The 23,596-nt window shown below is 42.5% G+C and overlaps 3 protein-coding genes across 5 annotated transcripts in view; all 3 read right to left on the reverse strand.

Moving 5' to 3' along the window:
* The window catches only part of specc1 (sperm antigen with calponin homology and coiled-coil domains 1), a gene marked incomplete at its 3' end in the record, with an annotated part of 66,043 nt that extends 57,857 nt beyond the window's left edge, over positions 1-8,186 (reverse strand). The window contains exon 1 of the mRNA XM_080832564.1: positions 8,059-8,186. The remainder of the gene's footprint in view (positions 1-8,058) is intronic.
* Positions 8,187-15,091: 6,905 nt separating this feature from the next.
* Positions 15,092-15,722, reverse strand: LOC308372558 (gamma-crystallin M3-like; the record flags this gene model as incomplete). The annotated part of the gene is made up of 2 exons (XM_080847749.1): positions 15,092-15,370; positions 15,468-15,722. The coding sequence occupies 2 exons, from the start codon at positions 15,720-15,722 to the stop codon at positions 15,092-15,094; spliced, it is 534 nt and encodes a 177-aa protein (XP_080703875.1).
* Positions 15,723-20,723: 5,001 nt separating this feature from the next.
* The window catches only part of abr (ABR activator of RhoGEF and GTPase), a gene marked incomplete at its 5' end in the record, with an annotated part of 125,444 nt that continues 122,571 nt past the window's right edge, over positions 20,724-23,596 (reverse strand). For all 3 annotated transcript variants that reach the window (XM_080839151.1, XM_080839152.1, XM_080839153.1), the window contains one exon: positions 20,724-22,477. In XM_080839151.1, coding sequence (XP_080695277.1) covers positions 22,388-22,477 — 90 coding nt within the window. In that variant the 3' untranslated portion in view covers positions 20,724-22,387. The remainder of the gene's footprint in view (positions 22,478-23,596) is intronic.

Genomic DNA, 23,596 nt, shown 5'->3' on the forward strand with positions numbered 1-23,596 from the left:
ACACACACACCCACACACACACACACCTCCACCACAGACCTGGAGCCAGCGCCTCACAGATCACAACAACAGATGTCCTCTGAGAAATGGAAAAAAAGAGGGAGAAAGTGAGGTGACACTTAAGGAGAGAATGCACAAGATTTACTCACGGACAAAAACAAGCTGCAGTGGAAAAGCGATCCCCGAGTGCTGTGAAGCCTCAGCTGTGTGACTCCAGACTGCGTGAGCGTCCGCATGCAGCCCACAGAAGACCCTGGCTGCCTTCGGAGGGCAGATCTGCCCATGCAGCAGTCCTGATAAGACAGCCTTTCGGGAGACCCAGGGCCAAGAGCTGCTGCTGACTGCCTTCACACTGTGATCAAGACGAGGAAGCTGGCTGCCTGCTGTGCGTGTGGGTCTGAGAGAGAGAGAGAGAGAGAGAGCGATATGGGGAAGTATGGCAAAAGTTTTTCCATTCATCTCACACCATTTTTCCAGACTTTCTCAGGAAGTGCAACATTTCCCATTTTTAGAATCCAAGCTCTCTTTAAGAAGTTGTCTGATGTTGACCACACAGCCACTATAGTAAAGTTTACTCGCTACGGCACTCTCTTTTAAAATAAAAAATATTTCCTTTTCTCCATCTCCCATCCCCATACTTGATTTACCTTAGGATCTTCATTCAGACACTGACAAGGGGTGACTTATAAAATACAACCACAGCCTTGCAGTGCAGCATAATTTAATTGCACACGTTTGTTTCACCTCATAAGGGATGTGTGCTTTTATTCATGGCTTAAGCTGACTGGTGGATAGTGGATGTGCCAGTCTCCACTTCGATGGGTGGACAGCAACCCTCACTGGCCTCAGCTCAGTCTCACAAAGCCTGTCTTTGTGTGTCACACAGCTCTTAGAGGCAACAAGGGGAGAAGAAACGCTTTGCACACTTTTTCCAGCTTTTTTCATTTTCCCCAATTAAGTCAGCAAGCCTCAGAAATGCCAAGGACGAAGAAAATGTGGGCGGTCTTAAAAGCCGCTCACGACTCCCATTTTACAAAAGCGCCAGTTAGTGGTGTGGCGGCAATGGGGTAACTCTGGCTGACCACGCCTACGCAGCACACAAAAAAGGTTGTTCCAACAGTCCGCTAATGACTGAGAGAATTTAAGAGAGCTTTACAAGCCACCGCATCCTGTTTTACACCCCACACATGCAGATTTCAAACCTGATTAAGGAACAAACGCAGACTTTCTGCTAACAAGGCTACACTAGGCTGAATATGGGAGAAACAACAACAGTGACTCTAGCTTGGATGAATTAAGGGTTCAAGGAGTTCAACAGCCTCAGTTCACTCATTACAGAAATTCAACAGAGCTACACTTACAATACTTGGCAAAAATAGGTTAGTAGTGCAGGCCAAAACAATTGGAATTGGCTGGCTATCTCTAAGGAACTGTCAACAAGAATTCAAACTCCACATCACTTCATAGCAGATGGCTCTTCTAACCCGAAGTGTGGACAGAAGTGCGGTTCGCATTTTCACAATACAGGTAACATATGTAGGGACAGTAGCCCATCCTCTGTCACCACCTATTTGGTTTGGGCTTTTGACATCCGTGGTTAAAGTCAAATCCACAAGGCATTTTTCAACACAAATGTTGATATGAAATTAGTTGCAGTTCATTGATGCAACTACATAGTAGTGGGGACAGAAAGGGCTGCTGCTTCCTCATTCGAGTAAAGAGGACCTTTATCGAAACACGAGTGAGATACTTGATCAGAGCCAGATGAGTGGACAGACTTGCCTCTAAGGACTTTGACATGGGTCAGAGGGTAATGGGCTTGCAGTCAGCGAGGCAACTGTACGTCCGCCCCCACCTGTTGTGTTATGAGGAACATGAGAGAAGCCTGAGGAGTGAGAGTCTGGTGTCACACGGCTCACATGAGCAGCAGATCTAATCCCTCCTGGCACAAACTCCTGGGCAACCAATTCCAGTGGACAGGACAACAATTGACTCTTTGACTGTAGATAGTTTCTTTAGCCAAGGAACTTATTTGATATATTGTCAGCTCGCTCTCCCTAGCGAAAGGCATATTTGCTCTTGAAGTGGGTTAAGCACTGAGGCTAGACTTAACAGGAAATGCTTTTGAATACCTTGTGAAATGTGCCTATTGTTTTCAGTTTCCCTGGCATTCTATTGGTACTACAGCAGGTTAGCACCACAGCAGTGGTCAGCCAGATCTCTCAGGATTGCAAATAGTTAAATTACATAGCTAAGCCTACTCTATCATCTAAACAGGAGAAGAGACCAAAGTAAAGAATACTAGAGCCTAGCCCTTTTTCAATCCTTATATTATTGTCTTTCCTCTGGTTGTGCTCCAAAACAGAACTAGTTGAAATCTGGAGCTGGTTAAATAACAATACATCCAGGACCAGTTCCATCCCGGGACTCAGATGGCAGCCAACGGAGTTAGGGCCAGGTCAGCTTCAGTCCAGTGCTGCGTCCTCTGCAGTGATGTGGCAGTGTGCCTTGGCGTGAGGGGAGATGCTGGCGCAAAAGTAGGAAAAAAGCCCTCAGCTCCTGACAGGAAGGTCATATGCAGAGTACGAGCCTCTGCCCCACCTCTGTCTCACTAAGTCGTCCAAAACTACTCTAAAACTGTTTCATTTCAGGACTACGTTGCCACAAAAGTGACATCACTCCTTCTGGAACTCTCTTTCTGTCCTACTAGAGGGTTTCGTTTGGTGAAGGGGAATTTCTCGTCGCTCAGAGCAAGCTGTGCAGGGAAAAGCCCAAAACTATATTTAAGTTTTACTTTGTGGTCTGTGGACTGCAGATCACAGGATCCATTAAAGATTTGGAAAACAAATCGAATCAAATTGGATTTTAGGCTCAAGGACTCCATGATGACCTACAGATAACATTGAAGTGTAAATAGCAAGTCAGTCTTGTGTTAATGAGATAAAACCAAAATAACATCTGGAAATGTCAATTTCAGACATATCAGGCACTTAAATGTCATATGTCATCACTCAAGAGATAGCCATACAGACCTTGTTGATAATTTCTAATACGTCTCACTTCATGAAACCCTCAGTCTGTCTCTGCCAGAAAAAGGCCAGACTAACACGTGTGATTAATACTAGACATAATTGTTCCTAGTAGAATGCAAGGTCCACATAAAGGAAAAGGGTTTTGAGACAATTAAAGATTGAGGGAAACCTAGTAAAAGTAGTTATAAGAAGTAAAAGGCTGAGATTGAGAATAATGTCAATTTCTCAGTCCTTCTGTGTCAGCAAATCTTCAGCATCTGTTGAGCACCTGGCCTGGTGGGGTTGGTGTGTTTTAAGTGCTAAGTCATGAGGACTATAAAGTGAATCAGGAAGTGAGCGGCCCCCGTTTTGCTCCGACCCCTGTGGTGAGCTCTCCCAAAAGCCCCTCATCAGTAGAGGAGGATGTGAAAGTGCAGGAAGTCAAAGTGACCCTCTTATTGATTGCACTCTCAGCAGTCAGTTGTCGCTATGACATACAACACAGGCAAACGTTCATAAATCATTTCAGTATTATGTCGGTGAATTAAATGGAATAAATGCAACGTCTGCAAAAGTACTTTGATAAGGTTTCGGGGTTCTGAATGACCTTACACAGAACAAAATTCTGTGTGTTGAAGCCATCATACTTAACTTTTATGCCTAAACAGACATCTTGGGTGCTGAATATAAAATTACCTCAGGATGAAAGAAGTGGTTTAAGCTTTTATCAGCACTTTTAAGATCAAAAAGTAAGAGGGGGTGAAGAGAAAAGCTGAGCGAACATTTGGCTCCTTTGACAGGTCAAATATCTGAAATTGCTTTTACATTGCACCTTTACACAGCACAAATGGGAAACTGACACTGCTGTGTTGCAGGACCATCAGTATTGTGCTTCATCTGGAGTAAAACTACTCGTGAATTCACAGCATGAGAGCCAAAAAACTGCACATGATGCATAATTCATGCAATGGCTGCATCTTTCTCCGCTCAGGCAACAGCTTCCTGAATGTACACTGTCAACCACCCATTAAGCCCAGATCAGTCACATCTCACAGGGCTACACAAGCCAATATAAAGGAGAGCAGAGGGGTGAGGATTTAGGGTAGATGGCACAGCAGTTTCTAAATAGAAAAAAAAAAAGAATTTATATTTATCTTTATCATGATCTAAATGTCCGAGGTGCCCGGCCTTATTTGTAAGGCTGGTAATGGGCAAAGAGGACAGTGAGGTTTCAACTGATAGTATCAGTGATAGTTTCAGCACTTGATCTGATACTGACACCACTACATACTGTAGGATCGCATTCCATAGTCACACCCCACAAGCAGCTGACATTCAAGTCACTGGACTGATGGCACAGAGAGATGGGTAAATAGCTGCTGTGCCACACAACAAAGCCATTTAAAACATTCTGGTCTAGTAACAGATGAAATACAGCACATAGTTTTGTTGGAAATTAGACCTGTTCTATGTTTCAGTCTGTTTCGGTTACTCTGCATGTCTTTCCTAGATTAACACCAAGTGCCCAGAGAAAGCAGTCCTCAGTTCTAGGAGACCCTCTTGAGAACAGGACCCACTATTGTATCGATCACCAAAAGAATGGTCTCAGTGCAGCCCTAAACAAGAATATTAATTCTTGAGCCACCTTGTTACAACATAGCCTCAATGTAGCCTCAACACCAGAGTCAGCACTCACTGTTTTACAAAGGTGGTAACTCTTCAAACAGGCAAAGCCTGTCTCCATAAAGAGTCTCCCCCTCCACTGCGTAGTCTGAAGCAGTGTGCTTGTGATTATATCTAAAGGGCGTTGCGTTGCTCAAAGCTATCTGATGTTCAAAGGTATCGACTTCCCAAAAGCTTGATGATGCCCGAGACAGCTTGTCCTTCCGCTTCATAACTTCTGCTGAAAGTAAAAACCACTCGGCCGCTCCAAAGCCACACAGGGTGGAAGGGCAGCGCATTTAGACTAGTTCAGATTAAAAGACTTGTCAGGCTCTGAATAAATATCAGACAACAATACAAAGCAAAACAACCTACAGCACATGACTTTGGGCACTTTAGACTAAATGGTTCGCTGCTCTCATAGCCCTATTGGAGCATCCCTGCTCCTTACCTCTGGCCCCTTGGAATCAGGTCAGCACAGACACCACTGACACTAATAAGGTCAGGACAGACACTACTGACACTAATCAGGTCAGGACAGACACAAGTCACGACTGACACTGATCAGGTCAGGACAGACACTACTGACACTGACCAGGTCAGGACAGACACTACTGACACTGACCAGGTCAGGACAGACACTACTGACACTGACCAGGTCAGGACAGACACTACTGACACTGACCAGGTCAGGACAGACACTACTGACACTGACCAGGTCAGGACAGACACTACTGACACTAATCAGGTCAGGACAGACACTACTGACACTGATCAGGTCAGGACAGACACTACTGACACTGACCAGGTCAGGACAGACACTACTGACACTGATCAGGTCAGGACAGACACTACTGACACTGACCAGGTCAGGACAGACACTACTGACACTGATCAGGTCAGGACAGACACTACTGACACTGATCAGGTCAGGACAGACACTACTGACACTGATCAGGTCAGGACAGACACTGATCAGGTCAGGACAGACACGACTGACACTGATCAGGTCAGGACAGACACCACTGACACTGATCAGGTCAGGACAGACACCACTGACTCAAGCTCAGAACATCAGAGGAATATCAGACCACCTCATATAAAAGCCATTCTAGGCTATATTCCAATGTGTGACGATGAGATTCTCATGGACTGATCTTGAAAGGCATCTGTAACGGCAGCATTCCAAACAGCCACTGAGGCTGAGTGTGATTTGCATGGCGAGTATGCAGTCCATTTCCTCTGCACATTCCAGTGGCATAAACCAGACCCGCCAAAAACGCAACGCTACTGCCCAGGAGCTCAGAGTATCCAAACTATCAGAAAACACTGAAGCATACTTCACTTTTCAGCTTCACAGGACAAATCGATGGAGTCAGCCCAGACACAACTAGGCTGTGCATCAGTCAAAAAAGTGAGAAAAAGATCTTATGGAACAAGAGGCAAATCTCAGAACACATAGCAGATGCAAGTTCAAAGAGATATATTATCCATCAACTCATGGGGGGAAATAGTTTTCGAATACAAGATTAAATACTATCAGATAAAGCACACACATACAAAATACACAGTTCATCCCTCCTGTAGTATTTCCAATGTCACAAAGTGTTACAGTCACAAAGACACCGAAAAATAGAGGACAACTTAAAGTACTGTAAATACCTTTGTTTCTGTCTCAGCCTCAAAAACAGCAGCTTGCAGTGTTCAGTAAAAATGTAGGTTAATTCCAAAGCCCATAAAGTGAGGAAGAGACATGGCATATGTATAGCTAATAGAGAGACATTTAAAGTGCCTGTGCCCCTATGAACTCGAGAGACAGAGCAAAACTGGCGCACACCTCTTTCCCAGATGGCCCTTATCTCTGCAATTAGTGCCTCTGCCTGAGAAAGGACGTGCCACTCACAGTTAACCAAGCCAAGACCTCGCTCCTCCTTTAACAGAGAAGGAGGGCATGAGGAGTGAGTAGGCAGGGGATGTGCCGAATATTTTCATATTTTGTCTGCAAGTCTGCAGAGGCATTAGCACAAGACTGGTATACATTGTTGATAGAGGACCTTACAAAATCCAGTGGCAATTTGCTTACATCAGTGGTGGAAAAAGTCTGTTCTTTTCAGGAAAATGACAAACACAATGCTCATTTCCTCTCACAGCTTACTGCACCTGATGGGCTGAGAACCAGAGAGCCTTTGTGATGCAGACTCCGCCATCTAATGAGAAACCTTCAGCAGCAGGCAGGTTTCTCCTCTTTACTGTGGGACCACACCTTAGTTTCACTCTCCAGTCTAACAGATGCCTTCCTAAGGTAAACATTTGCTGAACCTTTCATCTCTTTTGTTTTGTCAGCCATATCGACAGTTACATTAAAGCATACCACAGACCATCGTTATAGTGCCTTCATAATACCCTGTGTGTTTATGACCTTTCACACGGGCTCTCTGTCCTTCTGACTGGTCCGTGTGTCCAAACCGTAATGGAGCACTGGTGTGAAACTAACCGTGGTCTTTATTCAAACCGTGGGCACAACTTCAGCAATAACAAGGTATGAAAAGCCATGAGATGGTTACACACTTGTAGACACAAGTGCGGCTTGAGAGCATTTAAAACGTCTTCTCTTTCTTTTCCAGGTCTATTTTTGACTGATCCCTGAATAACCCTTTCTGATGTATCTCCATGTTGAACATGTGTTGTGCTGTGGGCTAGGCTGACACACCAGCTGACCAGAATGACTGACTCTACAGTGCGTCACTGTACTCATACACTGCACTGGGTCTGTTTTCAAAAAAGAAAATGCAGTGTAGCAGAGTGCAGAGTTGACCTCTGTTACAACACACACATTGCCTATGTTAATTATCATTGCTATGTGAAATACATTACTATGCTGTGGTTTTTTGTAGTAATCATGCTTTGGTAAATACCCTGCAATGGGGTTACTATGTATAAGGCTGCAGTGCTGTTGGTCGTATGGAGAGAACTAGAGATCACTGCAGCACTAAGCTAATAGATGTGACCCTGCAGCCGCAGATGAAGGTGACTCCACTGGCTCCCCTTCCTCACCCATCACACAAACAAGCACACATACACTGGCTTCCCTCCCTCACCCATCACATATACAAGCCAAGATACATAAACAATGTAAACAGTGTAACAAGGCCTTAATGACATTGATGTACGGATGACAGAACATGAAACTGGTGATACCTAGTAAGAACATAATCATCAAATCTCCAAAAAGTCAGATATTACGCAAAAATGAATACGTAATCTCGACGTAAATACTGTTCCTTAAATCATATAAAGTCATATATCAGTCAATCACAAATAAATACTTGGTCCACAAAATCAGCTGAAACCAGACAGCCAAAGAGGACAAATGAGCACTACATACCGATGCTATCCCATTAGTCCGTGACAGAGAGCCAGAGTCCTGGGGAGTTATTGATATGCCTGGGAAATATTTTATGAGGCAAGATCTCCCCAAAAAATAGCACAACAACAAAACCCACGTGCTTCCCTTTGTTGCATCAACAGAGACTTCCCTTCACGTGCTGCTGAGGACGTATGAGGCAGGTGGACCCCTCTGTCCTCTAAGAAGCGTCCCCTCTCTCCTCCCACACAGATTCACACACACACACACAACCCCACTTGGCCAATAAGAAGCCTCCTCATCCTCCCCTCACACAGATGGACCTGCCCCTCCTCCTTACCAGCGTGCACGCTATTTATAGGCACTCCATTCCCCGTCATCTGTATGTGTGTGTGTGTGTGTGTGTGTGTACACACGTCCAGTTGCTGTAATGAGTACAGCAGAGGAGAGAGCACAATGTGACTAGGACACTGATTTCATTTTTTCCCCTACATGAACTCAATTAGGGGAGGCTACCAGGATGAGTGTGGTTGTCTGTATTCACCATACAAAAAAGCACCTGCCGGTATGTGTTATACCTATAAAACATGTTTGAAAACACTCAATCTAAGGCAAAGCATGCCATTCCTATGGAATCTCTCACATTTCTTACTACCTTACCCAACACAACTTCCAAAATAAGAGCAGTGTGGCATCAGAACCATTTTGTTAGAGGCATATCCATTCTGTAGTCTAACAATAGTCTATAAACGAACCTGATAGTCTACAAGCTAACCTAAAAGAGGTTGTGAGCGACACTTCTGGAACACTAGCTAGTTTTACAGTCGGACAGTTATATCTTAACTCTAAAATTATTGGACAAGCCACGCTGCTGGGCTCTGTGAAAACCACTAAAACTTTTAACTCAATCCAATCAAGAAACTTCCAAAAAGACAGACATCCCTGCCAACCCCTTATTTTGAGAATACACCACACATTGAAGGGAGCAAGTGGCTACCTACAATGGCTGAGCCAAGCTGAGGTTACTAAGAACGGTTGACATCACTTACAGCATTTTTAAGCAAAATTAGAAATACCCTCACAAACATAAACCACAACCATAGTCTTTTAAATGTAAATATATCTGTATAGTTGTGTGGTGGTCTGGTGTTTTAGCCTACGTATTAATTGAAGCGACAGGAAATTATATGGATAAGTCATAACGTCCTCCAGTAGATCTCAGTCTAGTTTCCTCTAAACGCTTTCCGTATTCAGTCTGGTGGATGTGTTGACACACGGCCTAGCATGCTGGGTCTCTGAGCTCAATCTGGGACAGTGTGTTCTGTACAAAAAACGAAGACTTGAGTGCCAAAGACTTTCTTGCTATTTCCATTTCTTGGACAGTCTGTCATGAGAAAGGCAAGGGTGTAATTACCTACAAATAGCTTCCACATAACCAAGGAAGGAGGGGATATATTTTCTTTTATTCTGCCTTATAAGTACAGTATGAAGTAAAAACAAAAGAAAAACAATCTGAGCTTTCATCACCCTCCATGTTGGGTTTTTTGTTAGTTTGCTAGTATTTTCCTTCATCACTGTGCAAATTCAGAAGTAGGCAGCCAAACACCAACTCTTTATGAGGCACCTGTCATTAAGCTATTTTCTTCTTAAGGGTAGGAACACCCTGTGAAAATGTAAGAAAAACTTTCACAGCACAGTACTGCCAACTGTATTGCCAAAAGACACCAGTTTGTTAGCAAGCTTCTATCATTGCCAAATGGGCTGTTGCTGGTATTGACAAGGGTTCTGCGTGCCTTTTAGGTAGTTACCTTGCTAGTTTCAGACCAAAACGTCTTACTGCTTCTTTAATATGACAGGGTTGAACAGACATTTGACTGAGAACAGGGATGGACTGGCCATCTGGCATACTGGGCACTTTCTTGGCTGGCCATTGCGTCATTTGGGCCGTCATTTGAATCCGACTTTAATTTAATTTTGTATTCAATTATTTCTTGACTTGCCCATGAGGTAAAAACAGCACCCCACCTTTTTGAAGAAGATGCTTTTTGCACATCTTTAACAGGGAATCCAATAATTATGCAGCTGATGTTAATACTCAGTTATCTCTCACCTAATGGCTCCATAAAACTTACTGATGAGACTATTTAAAAACCTTAGATCTTATACTTTTATTAATCACCGCAAAGCTTTATGGTTTGGGTATGGTATGGTACACTGGGTAGCCTGTATTGCAATATAATTTAAGGGAAGCACAAAGGTGCGTGGTGTAATCAACTGTGGTGGGCGTGTCTGAGCTAAAATGCCAGGGCAGATTTGTTGTCCCAGTCCAGCCTGACCGAGAACAGCACAAACAAACAATTACGATTTATAAGAACACATACATTCAGTCCGATTACTCAAAAACGATATCATGTAAACGATGCTAACAGATTGTAATGTACCGGATCATTTCTAGATATTTATTTTTCAATATGAGTATTTTCATGTTACTGTTTCATTTGCCCAGTAGTTCAGTGTCCGATATCAAATTGTATAATTCGTCTGTATAAGTAGGACAAATAAGACATATAAATAGGCCATCTGAGGATATAACGTCATACTTTGCTCGAGAACTTAAATGTTACATAAAAAGCTTGTGTCACAAAGTTTAGTATCGTTGATTATGTACATTAAACCCAACCCCAAGAACGTATTCACAGTGTCTTCAAGTTCATTAAGCTGTTTCTCCTCTGCTAATGTGCTAATGAGTGCATTAGCACATTAGAACATTTTAAGTGGCGATGTATGTTGCGGGTCTTCGAATTCAGCTCTTGGGAGGATCTTTTACGACGCATCTACCCACAACTCCAACATGGTATTTACATTGAACGACAGATGTCCCCATTTGGCTCCGCCGGCTTTCTAGCGCTCATCCTTTTGCTGCAGCATGCTCCCTTTTTCTGTAATGGTCTCTTTACTATATTTTTCTAACACCACATTTTGTAGTCGACATCTGTAATATTGGCGCCATCAAGCTGGCGTGACAGTACAGGTTAACATTAACGTTAGCTTGGTAAAACGTCCGTTAACAAAAGTGCTTTGAACTAACGTTACTGTAAATTGCTTGTCGTTGTTCTGTGATGAAATAGCCATGCCTCTGTGACAAAATACCATACACAAAATGGAGGCTAAACTGTAAAAGGTAAATAACATGTTTCAAATGAAAAACGTTGTTAAATTAGGAAAACAGTCCTCACCTGTTCAGTCGTTGATGCGCAAGTATGATGTTGGCAAAAGCGCGGGGATTTTTTTGTTGTCCACCAGGTGGAGCACGCGTGCTTGGTGCAGTGAACGCGGTGACTTGTGGTTTTTGTAGTCCAGTAGGTTTGTGTTTTGAGGGCAGGTCGTCTTACAAACTAAATTCGCATTGCTTTTAAGAGGGAAGAAAACAAACTATGAAACAACCAAACGAACAAAACAAAAATTAATTATTTTCTCCGAATTTCGACAATTCCGGTCCTGTGGCGCTTACGCTTAAGGAATTGCCCATGTGACCCTATTTATCATGTCCGTATAAAATATCCCTTTTAGGCCTACACCCAATTTAGGCAAAAGGGGAAAATCACAAATCCATTACAAACACGTTACATTCATCGCAACCATACCATCTTACCGATGGATTTACTGGTATTTTATTAATTTAATTATAATTATGTAGTTGAATTCGAAATGTAGCCTTCAAAAAATTCAACCCGACCGGGGTTAATGGCCAGTCCCATAGAGAGGCTCAGTTGTGTTTGGGGTAGTGTAAATACAGGTAGTCGCCCTATGTATTGACTAAGTATAATAAACAGTAAACGTGTATTCTGTGATTGTGTATGTTTAACACTTCTCCGGTAATATAATCCTATTACAATATGTTTGTTTCCCGCCATCAACCTCACAAGTCAGAATAGAGACTACATATGACAACCACAAGCACACAAACACACTCAACTTTTTCCTCCTCTCTCCCCTGTCACTGCCGCTATGCTACACGATAAGTAAAGAGGTTGACAGACAGCGGACCTCATTCTCAACGTAGTTAAGAACATGTCAAGAAGAAATGTCCTCAGTTGGGATTTGTTCTTAACTTTGAACAGAATTTAAGAGCGTAATTTAAGAGTCGTAAATAGGCCATATTGGAGTGTGCCCATGTTCTTAAGGGCTGAATTTGTGAGAAATCATTGGTGATTGCGTTCACATCAATTCTACAGACATCCTCAGATTTAAATAATCATAATGATAATAAATAAAAGAATATTCGTATCATATTCAAATTATCAACAGAAGGCAAGGGGGGAGAGAAGGAGAAGAGATACTCAGGAGTAAGCAGATGGATTCATACAAGGGAATCAGAGGCCATCTACGAGGCATCGTGATGTCCTAACAAAAATAAAAGCACTACATGAACACTGCAAATGGCATTGAGTAAATAAGCACTAAACTCAATCGCTTGGATATAGCCATGGTGGAATAGAATGGACACATCTACATTCTGCAACAGTACTTCCACCTCTGAACCGGTGAAGTCAGGATACATGTTGAAAGTTGCTCCAGTAAAGTTCGAGCAAAACCTACGCTGACCGTGTGAACTTTGGACATTATTTGTCGGCGAGTAGATATTTACAGAATTTGGTATTTAGCAGCCAAGTTATGATAGCTCTTGTGGTATCGTGGTACCTTTATGCCACAATATTTGACTGGAAATGTATATATCTCTTTATTTTTGTCTGTTCCAGACAGTTTTACAAAATCAAATATCCTGTATGAAGAATTGCATGCTGCCAACTTACATTCAAGAAAAACAATTCACTTGAAATTCATCATCTTTATTCCGCAAAGACAAGTGTTAGCTAGCTGTCTAGTCCTGCAAGGTGGCAAACGCAGTACGAAGACAGCACTGAGAGAGAGAGGGCGATCGGGCCATACAGCAATTTACTCTCTCAAATGTTACCATGTATTGTCCCCCCCCCCCTTACAAATAAATGGGATCTCTGCCCCTGAGGGTAACCACCTCAGAGGGTAAGAAAGCTGAAGAATCACACCTGTGCCAATGAAACAGAGGATTACAAATGAAATGCTCCTGTCTGCAGCACATAAAAAAGTGAATTAGATTCTGCGACCGTCTGTAAGAGTAGTCAGTGGTTTGGAGCCAGGTGTGCCTGCCGTACCACATGGATATTACTCCATCTCCACTAAAGATGTGAATTTGACACATCAAGCTGAGCTCATAAAGGAATCTGGTCCTACGTCGACAGTCATGATAGCAGAGCATGCTAAAGCCTCAGGACTATCACATTCCAGCCCAGTGCTCAGCCAGCTTTCCAGTGCTGGATTTCAAGAGAGAACAACAAGGGAAGTGAGGTAGGTGTTGCTCCAAACTCTTCAAAATGATTCCTCCCCTGAATCCCCAGGTGGGCTATTTTCTGAGGACATGGGCGATGATGAGTGAAACACCAAAGCAGTAAGATAAACAGACCTCTGTCAGTTTTATGCCTTCTGTCCATCTGGCCCTCTGGTACAGGATGTTGCTGGTGACCTTGTAGGCGATGCAACTGAAGCCATTAAAGAGAAAGTCTCAGGCCATGAGGTTCAGTCAACAGCATATGATGTTGTTGAATTTGTTAGGGAGTTGGTAAAAGATCTTACGGAAAAAATACGAGCCACGGACACTGTTGCCTCTACAGAAAGGATCTACATGACAGCTCAAAGAATGTTCAGTGACATTCAGAACATGGTAGGGAAATTGTTTTCCAAATCTGTTTTCTCTGAGGGCAAAAATAATATGATGGGGCCTCAGCCAGGAATGTCATCATCCAAGTCATTTTGTCCATGCAGAGTGCACTTTCAGATCCCAAGACTGCGGAAAATTAGAGCTGATCCTAAGATCCTTGGTGCTATTTTAGATACAGTCCAATTGACTGTCATTGGAACAGAGGCAGAGAGGTCTAAAAGCCCTCAAATGCCATGGTCACTCTCCTTAAAATCATCTGACTCAGAAGATGACAACCAAACCAAACTCCCTGGGACTGCTGCTCCCCCTGAAGTGCTTATTGAGAAGATTTCCCCTCTTCTGACACATACATTTGTTAACATGGATGACACTTCACTTTCTCTTGGATGTGCAACTGACACCATCACCAATGTGTTAGACACAGTCTTAGAATGGGGAAAACATTTTCCTGTCAGTAGAAGACCTGAGAAATGAATCTCTGAAACAAAAATTAGGAATACTTCTGGGATATTGCAGATCAAGTACAGATGATCCTGAAAAGTTATCATGGCCTCCAGACCATTTCTGTGCCAGGTGGGAAGATGTCAGACTCTTAGGTAGAGGAGGCTGTGAAGCGACTTGTTCTGTCATGTTTGTTCCCCTCAGCAGCCTCTGAAACCAGGAACTTTCACAGCAGAACACAGCATATCTCAAAGTCACCGGCTGAGGTGTTTGGAGGTACAGTGAAGTGGTGACCAAAGAAGTCATGGTGACGCTCTTCACAGAGGTAGAGGCAAATGCTGCATCTGCACTGATGACTTGAAAAAGGATCAGAAACTCTTAGATGAACAGGTCTGCTATGACTAATGCCGACATATTCATGTTTATAAACAAAGGGAAGAACGGTTACAATGAGAAAAAAAGACTAGCCTATTGCCTTATCACCGCAGTGATGGCATGACTATGTATTTGGTGTTGGTTTAGTTTCGATACTGTTGGGAGTATTTGGAATGATGGATATATATTTGTCTGAGGTGTGAGCTTTGCTTCTGTGAAGCTATTTCCTATGTTTGGTGTTGTTTGGTCTTTACATTTTCTTCAGTTGCCCTCTAAACAGTGGTTTTAGACTTCTACATTTTGAAATGTCAGTATCTCCATAGAAGGTATGTATGCATCAGGTATGATAACTTACTGTGTCCTTTCTGCAAGAATACCATTCCTGTATAAAAATGAATAATTAAAACTAATACTGCTTTTCCAAGAGATTAAAGATTTTATTGACGATCAACTGTTTCTAAAGGGTTAGCAAACATGCTGGGCCTAGTTAGAGGACTCCATGATGCGCCTCATGCTCATGAATCTGGAGTTGCTGAATCCCATGTCCCTGAAGCTTCTGTGCTCTCCAGGCCTCATGTACATCATTCTGCCTCTGAAGTTGGGCTGCTCATACATGAGCCAGTGGCCATCCATCACATTGCAGGACTGGCAGTCAGACATACGGTAGCGATCCATGATGTTGTCACAGTCATCCATCAGCTCCATACTCTGACCACCGAAGTTCTCCTTCTCGTAGATCTTCATTCTGTACTGTCCTCTTTGCTGTTTTGGAGATAGGGCCAAACTTAGCTGATTGTAGTAGGTACTACAAATATTATCATGTGGACAGAATAGACAAAATATTGATAAAAAAAATTACCATTGGGATCATGCGGCAGGATCTGATGCAGTCGCTCATGTTCATCATGCGCATGTAGTCGGAATACTCGCCCCTCCTCATGAAGTACTGGTTACCCATGAAGTTGGGACGGTCGTAGACCATGAAGCAGCCGCTCTCCACCTTGCAGGATTGGCAGCGGTTGAAGTGGGAGGACATGTCGGCACAGTCGTTCCTGCACTCAAAGGAGCGACCCTGGAAGTTCTTGTCCTCGTAGAAGATCATCTGAAATAACATTAATTTCTCTACATTTAGATGTTTGTTTGTTGCACTAATACATGTTGGAGGTAAAAGTATATAATTGAGTTGGTTGAATTGTAATGACTCAACGACGATGTATGAGCCACATATTAATTCCCTGAAAGTGTGTCACGTGTAAATCTAATGTTCAATAATACAAATTTTCTGTAACAATATCTCTATATTTCAGTTTTTTACTGAGATCATTTTCCAGAGCTGGACTTACCTTGCCCATCATGATTGCGGTTGTGGTGTGTCTGTCTCAGGATTGCACAGCTTCCACACTGACTTTCTAGTGCTTTTATTCTTGACCTCGTTGCCAAAGAAAATTTGCATCTATTGTTTAAAATCCTGACAGAGCAACATGGCATAACAGGCCTGGCCTGCTCTTCACAATTCAAAGTGGCCTCTAAAGGGTTATTCTTTGCCATTGTGTGCATTTTACACAAATGACTCTGCTTAGTTTTATTTAGTGTGACATTGGAGATTTACTCTAACATAACCAAAGAATGACAAAAAAATGAATGACAAATTTTAATTTAGCTGAAAAGCTGATTGCAAACTTCCAAGGCTTATTGGCGTGAGATTGACGAAAACTGATTCAACCTTTTGAAAAAACTAACTAAGTGGTCCTGGGCAAATCCATCAATAGGTAGGAGTGGACCAGAAGTTACTCGTAAACTCTAGTGAGAGAATGGTGAAAGACACAGAAAGGTCATGTTCGAAGGCTAAACGACAAAATGTATTGGTGTTTTTTGTGACTGACCTAAACATTGTTTTATGTGGGCAAGACCTTATTTTTCCAGTAATAACATAAATATTAGAACTCTCGTGAATATAACAACCATTTACAATTGTTATACTTAAAGGGAAACTTTTTCAACATGGCCTGATTTTTAGATCTTTTTGGCTCCAAAGTTTTACAAAGGACAATTAAGAATTGCAATCGTTCCAGTATTAAGTTAGAAAGCTATAACCTGTAACTACAAAATGGCTGTACAATGTTATCCCATGAAACATGAAATAAACCATAATGAACCGCTTTTTACACCACTGACAGGCTCATAATGCAATAATAAGTGTCTAACTACATGGGAAGGATCCCTACAGATAGACCTCTGTTTACATCAATAACTGTAAAGAAACTGAAATGGAAGAAATTACTTTCTATAGTTGCTTACTACAGAAACTGAAACCTTTAAGGAAATTAGGCTACACATCACTACTAACCGCTGACCTTACCACTATATCATACATTAATAAATTCCCAGAAAGAATGTAACTTGATTTCAGGTATGTTTTTTTAGGCCCATATGTTAAATAATGTGTCTGTTATGGACTTCAGGAGACACAAAGGATGTAGTGGTGATGACAGTTTATTCGGAGATCCAAGCCAGGGGAACAGGGAAATATCAAGGGCCAAACAAAGAAAAAATGTATTCGAGAGTAAAAAAGATCTTATGTCCAAAACGGGGAAAGCACAGAAGATAATATTTAAACCAGGTTGAAAGCAAACGATCATGTGAGGCCCGAGCGCTGTTCGAAGGTATACAATCGCTAAATGGAGTTGGCGTGAGTAATACATACTTTAGCATCTTCCACTTAATAAAAGCCTTATAAAGTGTGTTTTCATTCTGTGTTGTCTTATTGGTAAAGTAAGAAACCATGTACCCACCAGAGGCAGAACCAGATTTGAAATCTGATGTTGTGACCGATCATTACAAGGCAATATATAATTAACCATATAATGCAAAGTGACTGTATCAGTTTGTCCTTGTAAAGTAGGTATTGCTATCTTGTGCTGGACATTAAAACCAGACCATCCATCGGCAACCATCTACTCCCTTTTATTTCTGATGCATATGAAGATTCACCACAGATTCAGAGTCAGTGTGAAGGAGCCAGCTTTTCATTTTACCCTTTGATGTCATAATCCAACAAGAATGACTATGCCTCCTTGGTCTCTATGCTGGTCATTAGACTATTGAAGAAAGTGGATAGTTTACGCCAGGACATTGGCACACACCAGGACGGACTTCCAGATGATATGCTGGATATGTTCAAAAAGTTGATTCAGAAGATTCTATCTAATACATCTTTTGGCATCACAGGTGGTGAAAGTTTTCCTCAGGATGTGAATTTTCACCAGATTTACCGGAATGTTCACAGTGAACGTATTCAAGAGTTTGGGTGTGAAAATATGCCCCGTTCTGCCCTTGAATCTCAAGATCTATCTTTGGAGGTGTCACTGGTAGAAAAACTGACAAAAGACATAACAAAGACTTGTAGCCAAACCAGCATACCAACTTCTGCAAAACTTCCTCCAATTCAAGGTGGAGTTGGACTTCAGGGAAAAAAATAAAGAAAGAGAGAATTTTTTCTCATTTCGGCTGAAGTTGCCAACATTCAAGTCAAAGGTTGAGTATCATGGATGTTGTTGTAGCTACTGTCATACAGCCATACCTATCTATACATTAACTGTCTGTAGCCAGTTGTAGGGGTGTATCTTTTAGTTACTAAATAATTATACGTTCCTCAGTAATCAAAGAAAAGGTTATCATGGTCTCTTTGTGAGTGAACGCTAGCCCTCTCCCGATTCAAACACAAGTAAGTACACGTTGATCTGACACTTCAAGTACATGTAAATGTTTTGTTGTGCTTACACCTGATGTCGCTAAACCAATTTGAATGAGGAGTATGTTCAAAAATAAAGTCCCTCTGTTTGTCATAGGTTCTTCTCAGGTCCAGATAAACGAGACCTTGCCTGAGCTGAGAAAGACTGGGTCTGAGGTCAGTGAGACTCTGGCTGAGGTCACCAAGGCTCCTGCATCTGTTGGCTCACTGGAGATCCCAGAGGAGGCAGACACCGTAGGGTGCTGTTTCTTTAGGATGCCTGAATTCAAGTTCTCATTCAAGGAGGCCTGAATTCAAGTTCTCATTCAAGGAGGAGTTCAATTCATGTAACAGATCTTATCGTAAGATTAGATTTTGTGTACTAATGCTGGTCCCATAGGCTAGTGAATGAAGGACAAATTAGTGCATCTTGATCTGTAAGTATGCATTTTAAATGGTTAGTTATTCATTAATATTGGATTGAGAAATAATAAACCTCTCTCTTACATTATCAGAAAATAATGAAAGGCGCTTAAATCGGGGACTCTGACAAAGTGAATTCTTTCAAAGACAACAGCAATGTCCCAGGTAATTAACAGACCAAATAAAATCAGATCAAAGTCTGGACACAGGTCACATATAAGGACATATTTATTTATTGTAACACAATGTAATGAGTAGTTTTGAGAGAGTGGTAAGGAGTGGTTTTGCCTTCCCCTTCAGACTGTGCACCAGCTTCTCGTGAGATTCAGGTCTGTGAGGCCCCTGCAGAGCTGATGGCTTCTGAGAGTCTAACTGGGCTGGATGAGACTGCATCTGTGCTGGAGGAGACTGCATCTGTGCTGGAGGAGACTGCATCTGTGCTGGAGCATCTGTGCTGGAGGAGACTGCATCTGTGCTGGAGGAGACTGCATCTGGGCTGGAAGAGACTGCATCTGGGCTGGAAGAGACTGCATCTGGGCTGGAAGAGACTGCATCTCTGCTGGAGGAGACTGCATCTCTGCTGGAGGAGACTGCATCTGGGCTGGAGGAGACTGCATCTGTGCTGCATCTGTGCTGGATCATCTCTGCTGGAGGAGACTGCATCTCTGCTGGAGGAGACTGCATCTGGGCTGGATGAGACTGCATCTGGGCTGGAAGAGACTGCATCTGTGATGGAGGAGACTGCATCTCTGCTGGAGGAGACTGCATCTGTGCTGGATCATCTGTGCTGGAGGAGACTGCATCTGTGCTGGAGGAGACTGCATCTGTGCTGGAGGAGACTCCATCTGTGCTGGAAGAGACTGCATCTGTGCTGGAGGAGACTGCATTTGGACTGGAGGAGACTGCATCTGTGCTGGAAGAGACTGCATCTGTGCTGGAGGAGACTGCATCTGGGCTGGATCATCTTGGCTGGAGGAGACTGTATCTGTGCTGGTTGTCTCATCTACTCCAGAGATTGGACTTTCTCACCAGTCTGTTTAAGTCACCTAGGCAGCTTATTGATCCTTTGGATCATCAGATCCTCTAATAACTCTTGGGATCCTTTCTTCTATATTCTTTCAATCTAAATCTTGCTAGTTACATCAAACTCATCATTCCATGCACATTGGTGTAACTTTGTTATTGTTTTAAGACAACATGTAGACAGCTATATATTTGTAGGTAATGGTGTATGTGTCTGTTATGTGGCATTGCATTGTGAGTAACTTTCTTGGACTGAATGAGTGGACTGCCCCGTCTACCTTGTGCCGCAAGCTTAAGCACTTGCACATGTTTTATAGAAAATCAATGGGTAAATAAAGATGTTTATGCAGTTGCTTAAATTGACCTAAAAATCTCCCTTATGAATATAATCTTTAATACAAGATGCATTGTGGGTCAGGGCAGTGACTAATCCAAACCCTCATAACAATAATGTTATATAATACATTAATAGCATTTCCTGGTCCATGCCACAGGTAGACCTAAAAGCACCTCAAATTGATATCATAGTGTGGGTGCTTTGGATGTGAAAGTGTTTTACATTTATGCTTAAAAGATGAATATTTCAGCATTGTGAGAAATTAGAGGGAATGTGCAGACTCCAGTGCATGTGTTACAGCAGGAGCTTTTGGACCCTGGAGGTGAAAATAAAAGTGTACAGTATAAATGAAGTAGCTTACCCAGATGTGTAGAATAGCGCCCCCTGGTGCTTTCTTTACTCTTTAAAGTTTCAAATCCATCCCAACTCGCTTCCCTCAAAATGGCTCAATATAGGTAAATGTTGTGTGTGGTTTGTAGTTTGGTCATATGTACAATACAATTGTGATGATAAAGAGATACTAAATAAGTCACAGAAATGATAGTTTTTCTTAGACTTTTATTTGTTTTACAAAAAAAGTTCACATCAACACTTACCATTATTGTTAATACAGTATACTCAATTCCTTCCCAATGGAAGTAAAATACAACAGCTTTTTTATTTATTTTAATCTTATATTAAAAATATCAAATCATACTCATCTAACAGTGCTTAATTGTAAGATATGTCACAGGCTTGAAGCTGAAAGGTTGGCTTTGAATTGCGTTCTGATGAGAGGTCGAGAAAAAAACAGCCTGTGGAAAACTACCAGTATGTCACCTGCCCATGACAAGCTGAACATGCAATGAGGGCAATTACACAAACCATCCCACTGATTACACTGGAGTCCCACTGGATGCTTGGATCAGGCTTGCAACCATTTCAATGGAGAAAAAAAAAATGTTTTTACATCTACCATGACTTTTTTATTCTTTCATCTTTTCACAATATTGCATACCTGGAACTTTAAAAAAATAATAATTCACCAATAAATTGTCAAAATGTAATAAAAAAAGAAAGTAATCATCACTACTTCAAAAAACGTCAAACAATGGACATCATGGAGAAGTTCTCTAGTTGTACGGGACTGTACAGGCACACAGAATATATTCATAATAAATAGAGCAAGTCTGGCCTGGACACATACCTCTCTCTAACACAGCATGGGAGGAGCATGGGGACCTTAAACTGGACTCATACCTCTCTCTAACACAGCATGGGAGGAGAATGGGGACCTTAAACTGTCACTGCCTTCAAGAAGCTCAAGTTTCTACTCAGCAAAAAGGACAGCCCAACACGTACAAGTGTGTGTGTATCATACACACATACACACACAAACATACATACTTCCACACTCCCTGCCCTCTAAATCACATGCGCAAAGCAAAAGAGAATGAAAGCAAACGGATTAAACTACTGAACAAAAAATATTTATAAACTATGTAAATGCCATTTGTGTATTGTACTGGAATGCCTCTGCTAGATAAGAGGGTGAGAAGGAAAGGAGAAACAGGCCCGCTCTGGGATCCAGGAGCTGACGTCTGGACAGAGGGCACAGCAGGAGAGAGGCCTGGGGAACTAACCTCACACAAGCTGGTGTCAGCCTCTGTAGCAGGCCAAAGGTGGGTGGCTGTAGAGAACCCACAGCCCTTTAGAGGAATGGCTTCCCATATGTCTCACACATTCACACACGCGCACACACACACGCACACACACACGCAGACACACACACACACACACACACACACACACGTAGACGTGTACCAGCACTCACATAAAGAGTAGCGACTCAAGAGAGGGGAAGGTCTGTACGTGGATTGTGGATGGGGAACAGGCAAAGTGAAGAGTGTAAGGGTGTTTGGCGGATGTTTTTCTCAGGCCAAGTGTTGGGACGGTTTGGATCCTGATTTCACCGCTGGCCTTCTGGGGAATCACACGATGGGGGGTTCTATTGACTAGAAGCGTCACGTTATTCTGAGAACCGGTCTGGACGGGAGCTCCACTCCAGTTCTTCCCCAGTTTGACGGGTGCTCTCTGGACAGAAGACGACGACGATCCAAAGGACGTTCCAAATGGAATGGATGCGACGAGCGCAGAGGGCTCGTGTCCTCCTGCTGATGGTGGCGTGGGGCCTCCCCTGGTTTGGGCCCGTGCAGTAAAAGACATTGTGGTGTTTGGGAGGCAGGGAGGGGGCCCCTGCTGCAGGAGTCTCTGTCTCTCTGGGCTCTTAGACGTCAGTGGAGAAGTAGAGGGTGTTCCTCTTCAGCTCGGTGAAGGTGATTGGCGGATGCTGAAGGTAGTACAGCAGCACCTGGACCTGGAGCCCACAAAACACACACCCAGAGGGGAGAGATGCATGTCAGATAGGAGACACACAAACACAAATGGAAACACATACACACGCGAACACACCCTATCTCTCTCTCTCTATGTCTCTCTCTAACACTCACACACACACCTTTAACTGGAGGCACTGTAATGTAGGTAGAAATGTCAAAATGGTTTAGGACGGACAGGGCATTCTCCTGAACCTCAATATCTCACAATGTCAAAACCTGTCCTGGGTTTGTGAATATAAGACTGCTGTTGCACTGATGCAAATGAGTGTGGCTGACTAATAAGATCTGAGAACCGGTTGGAGTACAGCGAAACCACTTGTGGTCTGAGCAGTTCCCGTGAGACAGCACTCGCTATAACACTGACATTTTCCCACTACTGACAAAAAAAAGCATAAGACATTTACGGTAAAGTCATCAGTGAGGCTTCATGCCCGGGGGCTCAAATTCTACAAATTAAGTACCACAAAGCTTTATTAATATTTCATATAAATCATAGCTTGTATAGGACACGTGTTGTGCTTCGTCCAGTACAACAATATGTGGATTTTATGCATTTTAAAAGCGACAAGGTGGGTGTACTTCTAGTCTTGAAGGTCCTCTAAAGACTCCTGTTATGCTGATTTCTTATGTTCCTTACAGAGGAGTCCTTTCCTGTTCTATCTAAACTAAACTAAGAATGACAGATGAATTCTGTCCTCATTGGTGAGATCAGACAAAGGTCACAGCAATACAAATTCCAAGCTCATATGCTGAAGCAATGACAAACATGTCCCTTTGGCTTCAGTACTGCAGTTTGACAACTTAAGATCCTGGAACGAGCGGTCACCGCTTCCTGTTTAAATAACAGTATCTAGTAGAATTCCCTTCACAGACCAGAATATGTCAATTAACCTTTTATTTACTAGTAACACCAATACAATTGGTATCTACAGCACATTATTATGAACAGTACTACCTTTCCATCAGAAAACTTTAGAATACAGAACAACTTCTCTTCCATATTTCCCCCGTCCATGGAATTTTACATGGGTGTCAAACATTACAGCTTCCATCATCACATGAAGCCTTTCTGGCCTATGTTGCCATTATTATGTATC

This window comes from Sprattus sprattus, assembly GCF_963457725.1.
Source record: "Sprattus sprattus genome assembly, chromosome: 1".
Classification (NCBI taxonomy): Eukaryota; Metazoa; Chordata; class Actinopteri; order Clupeiformes; family Clupeidae; genus Sprattus; species Sprattus sprattus.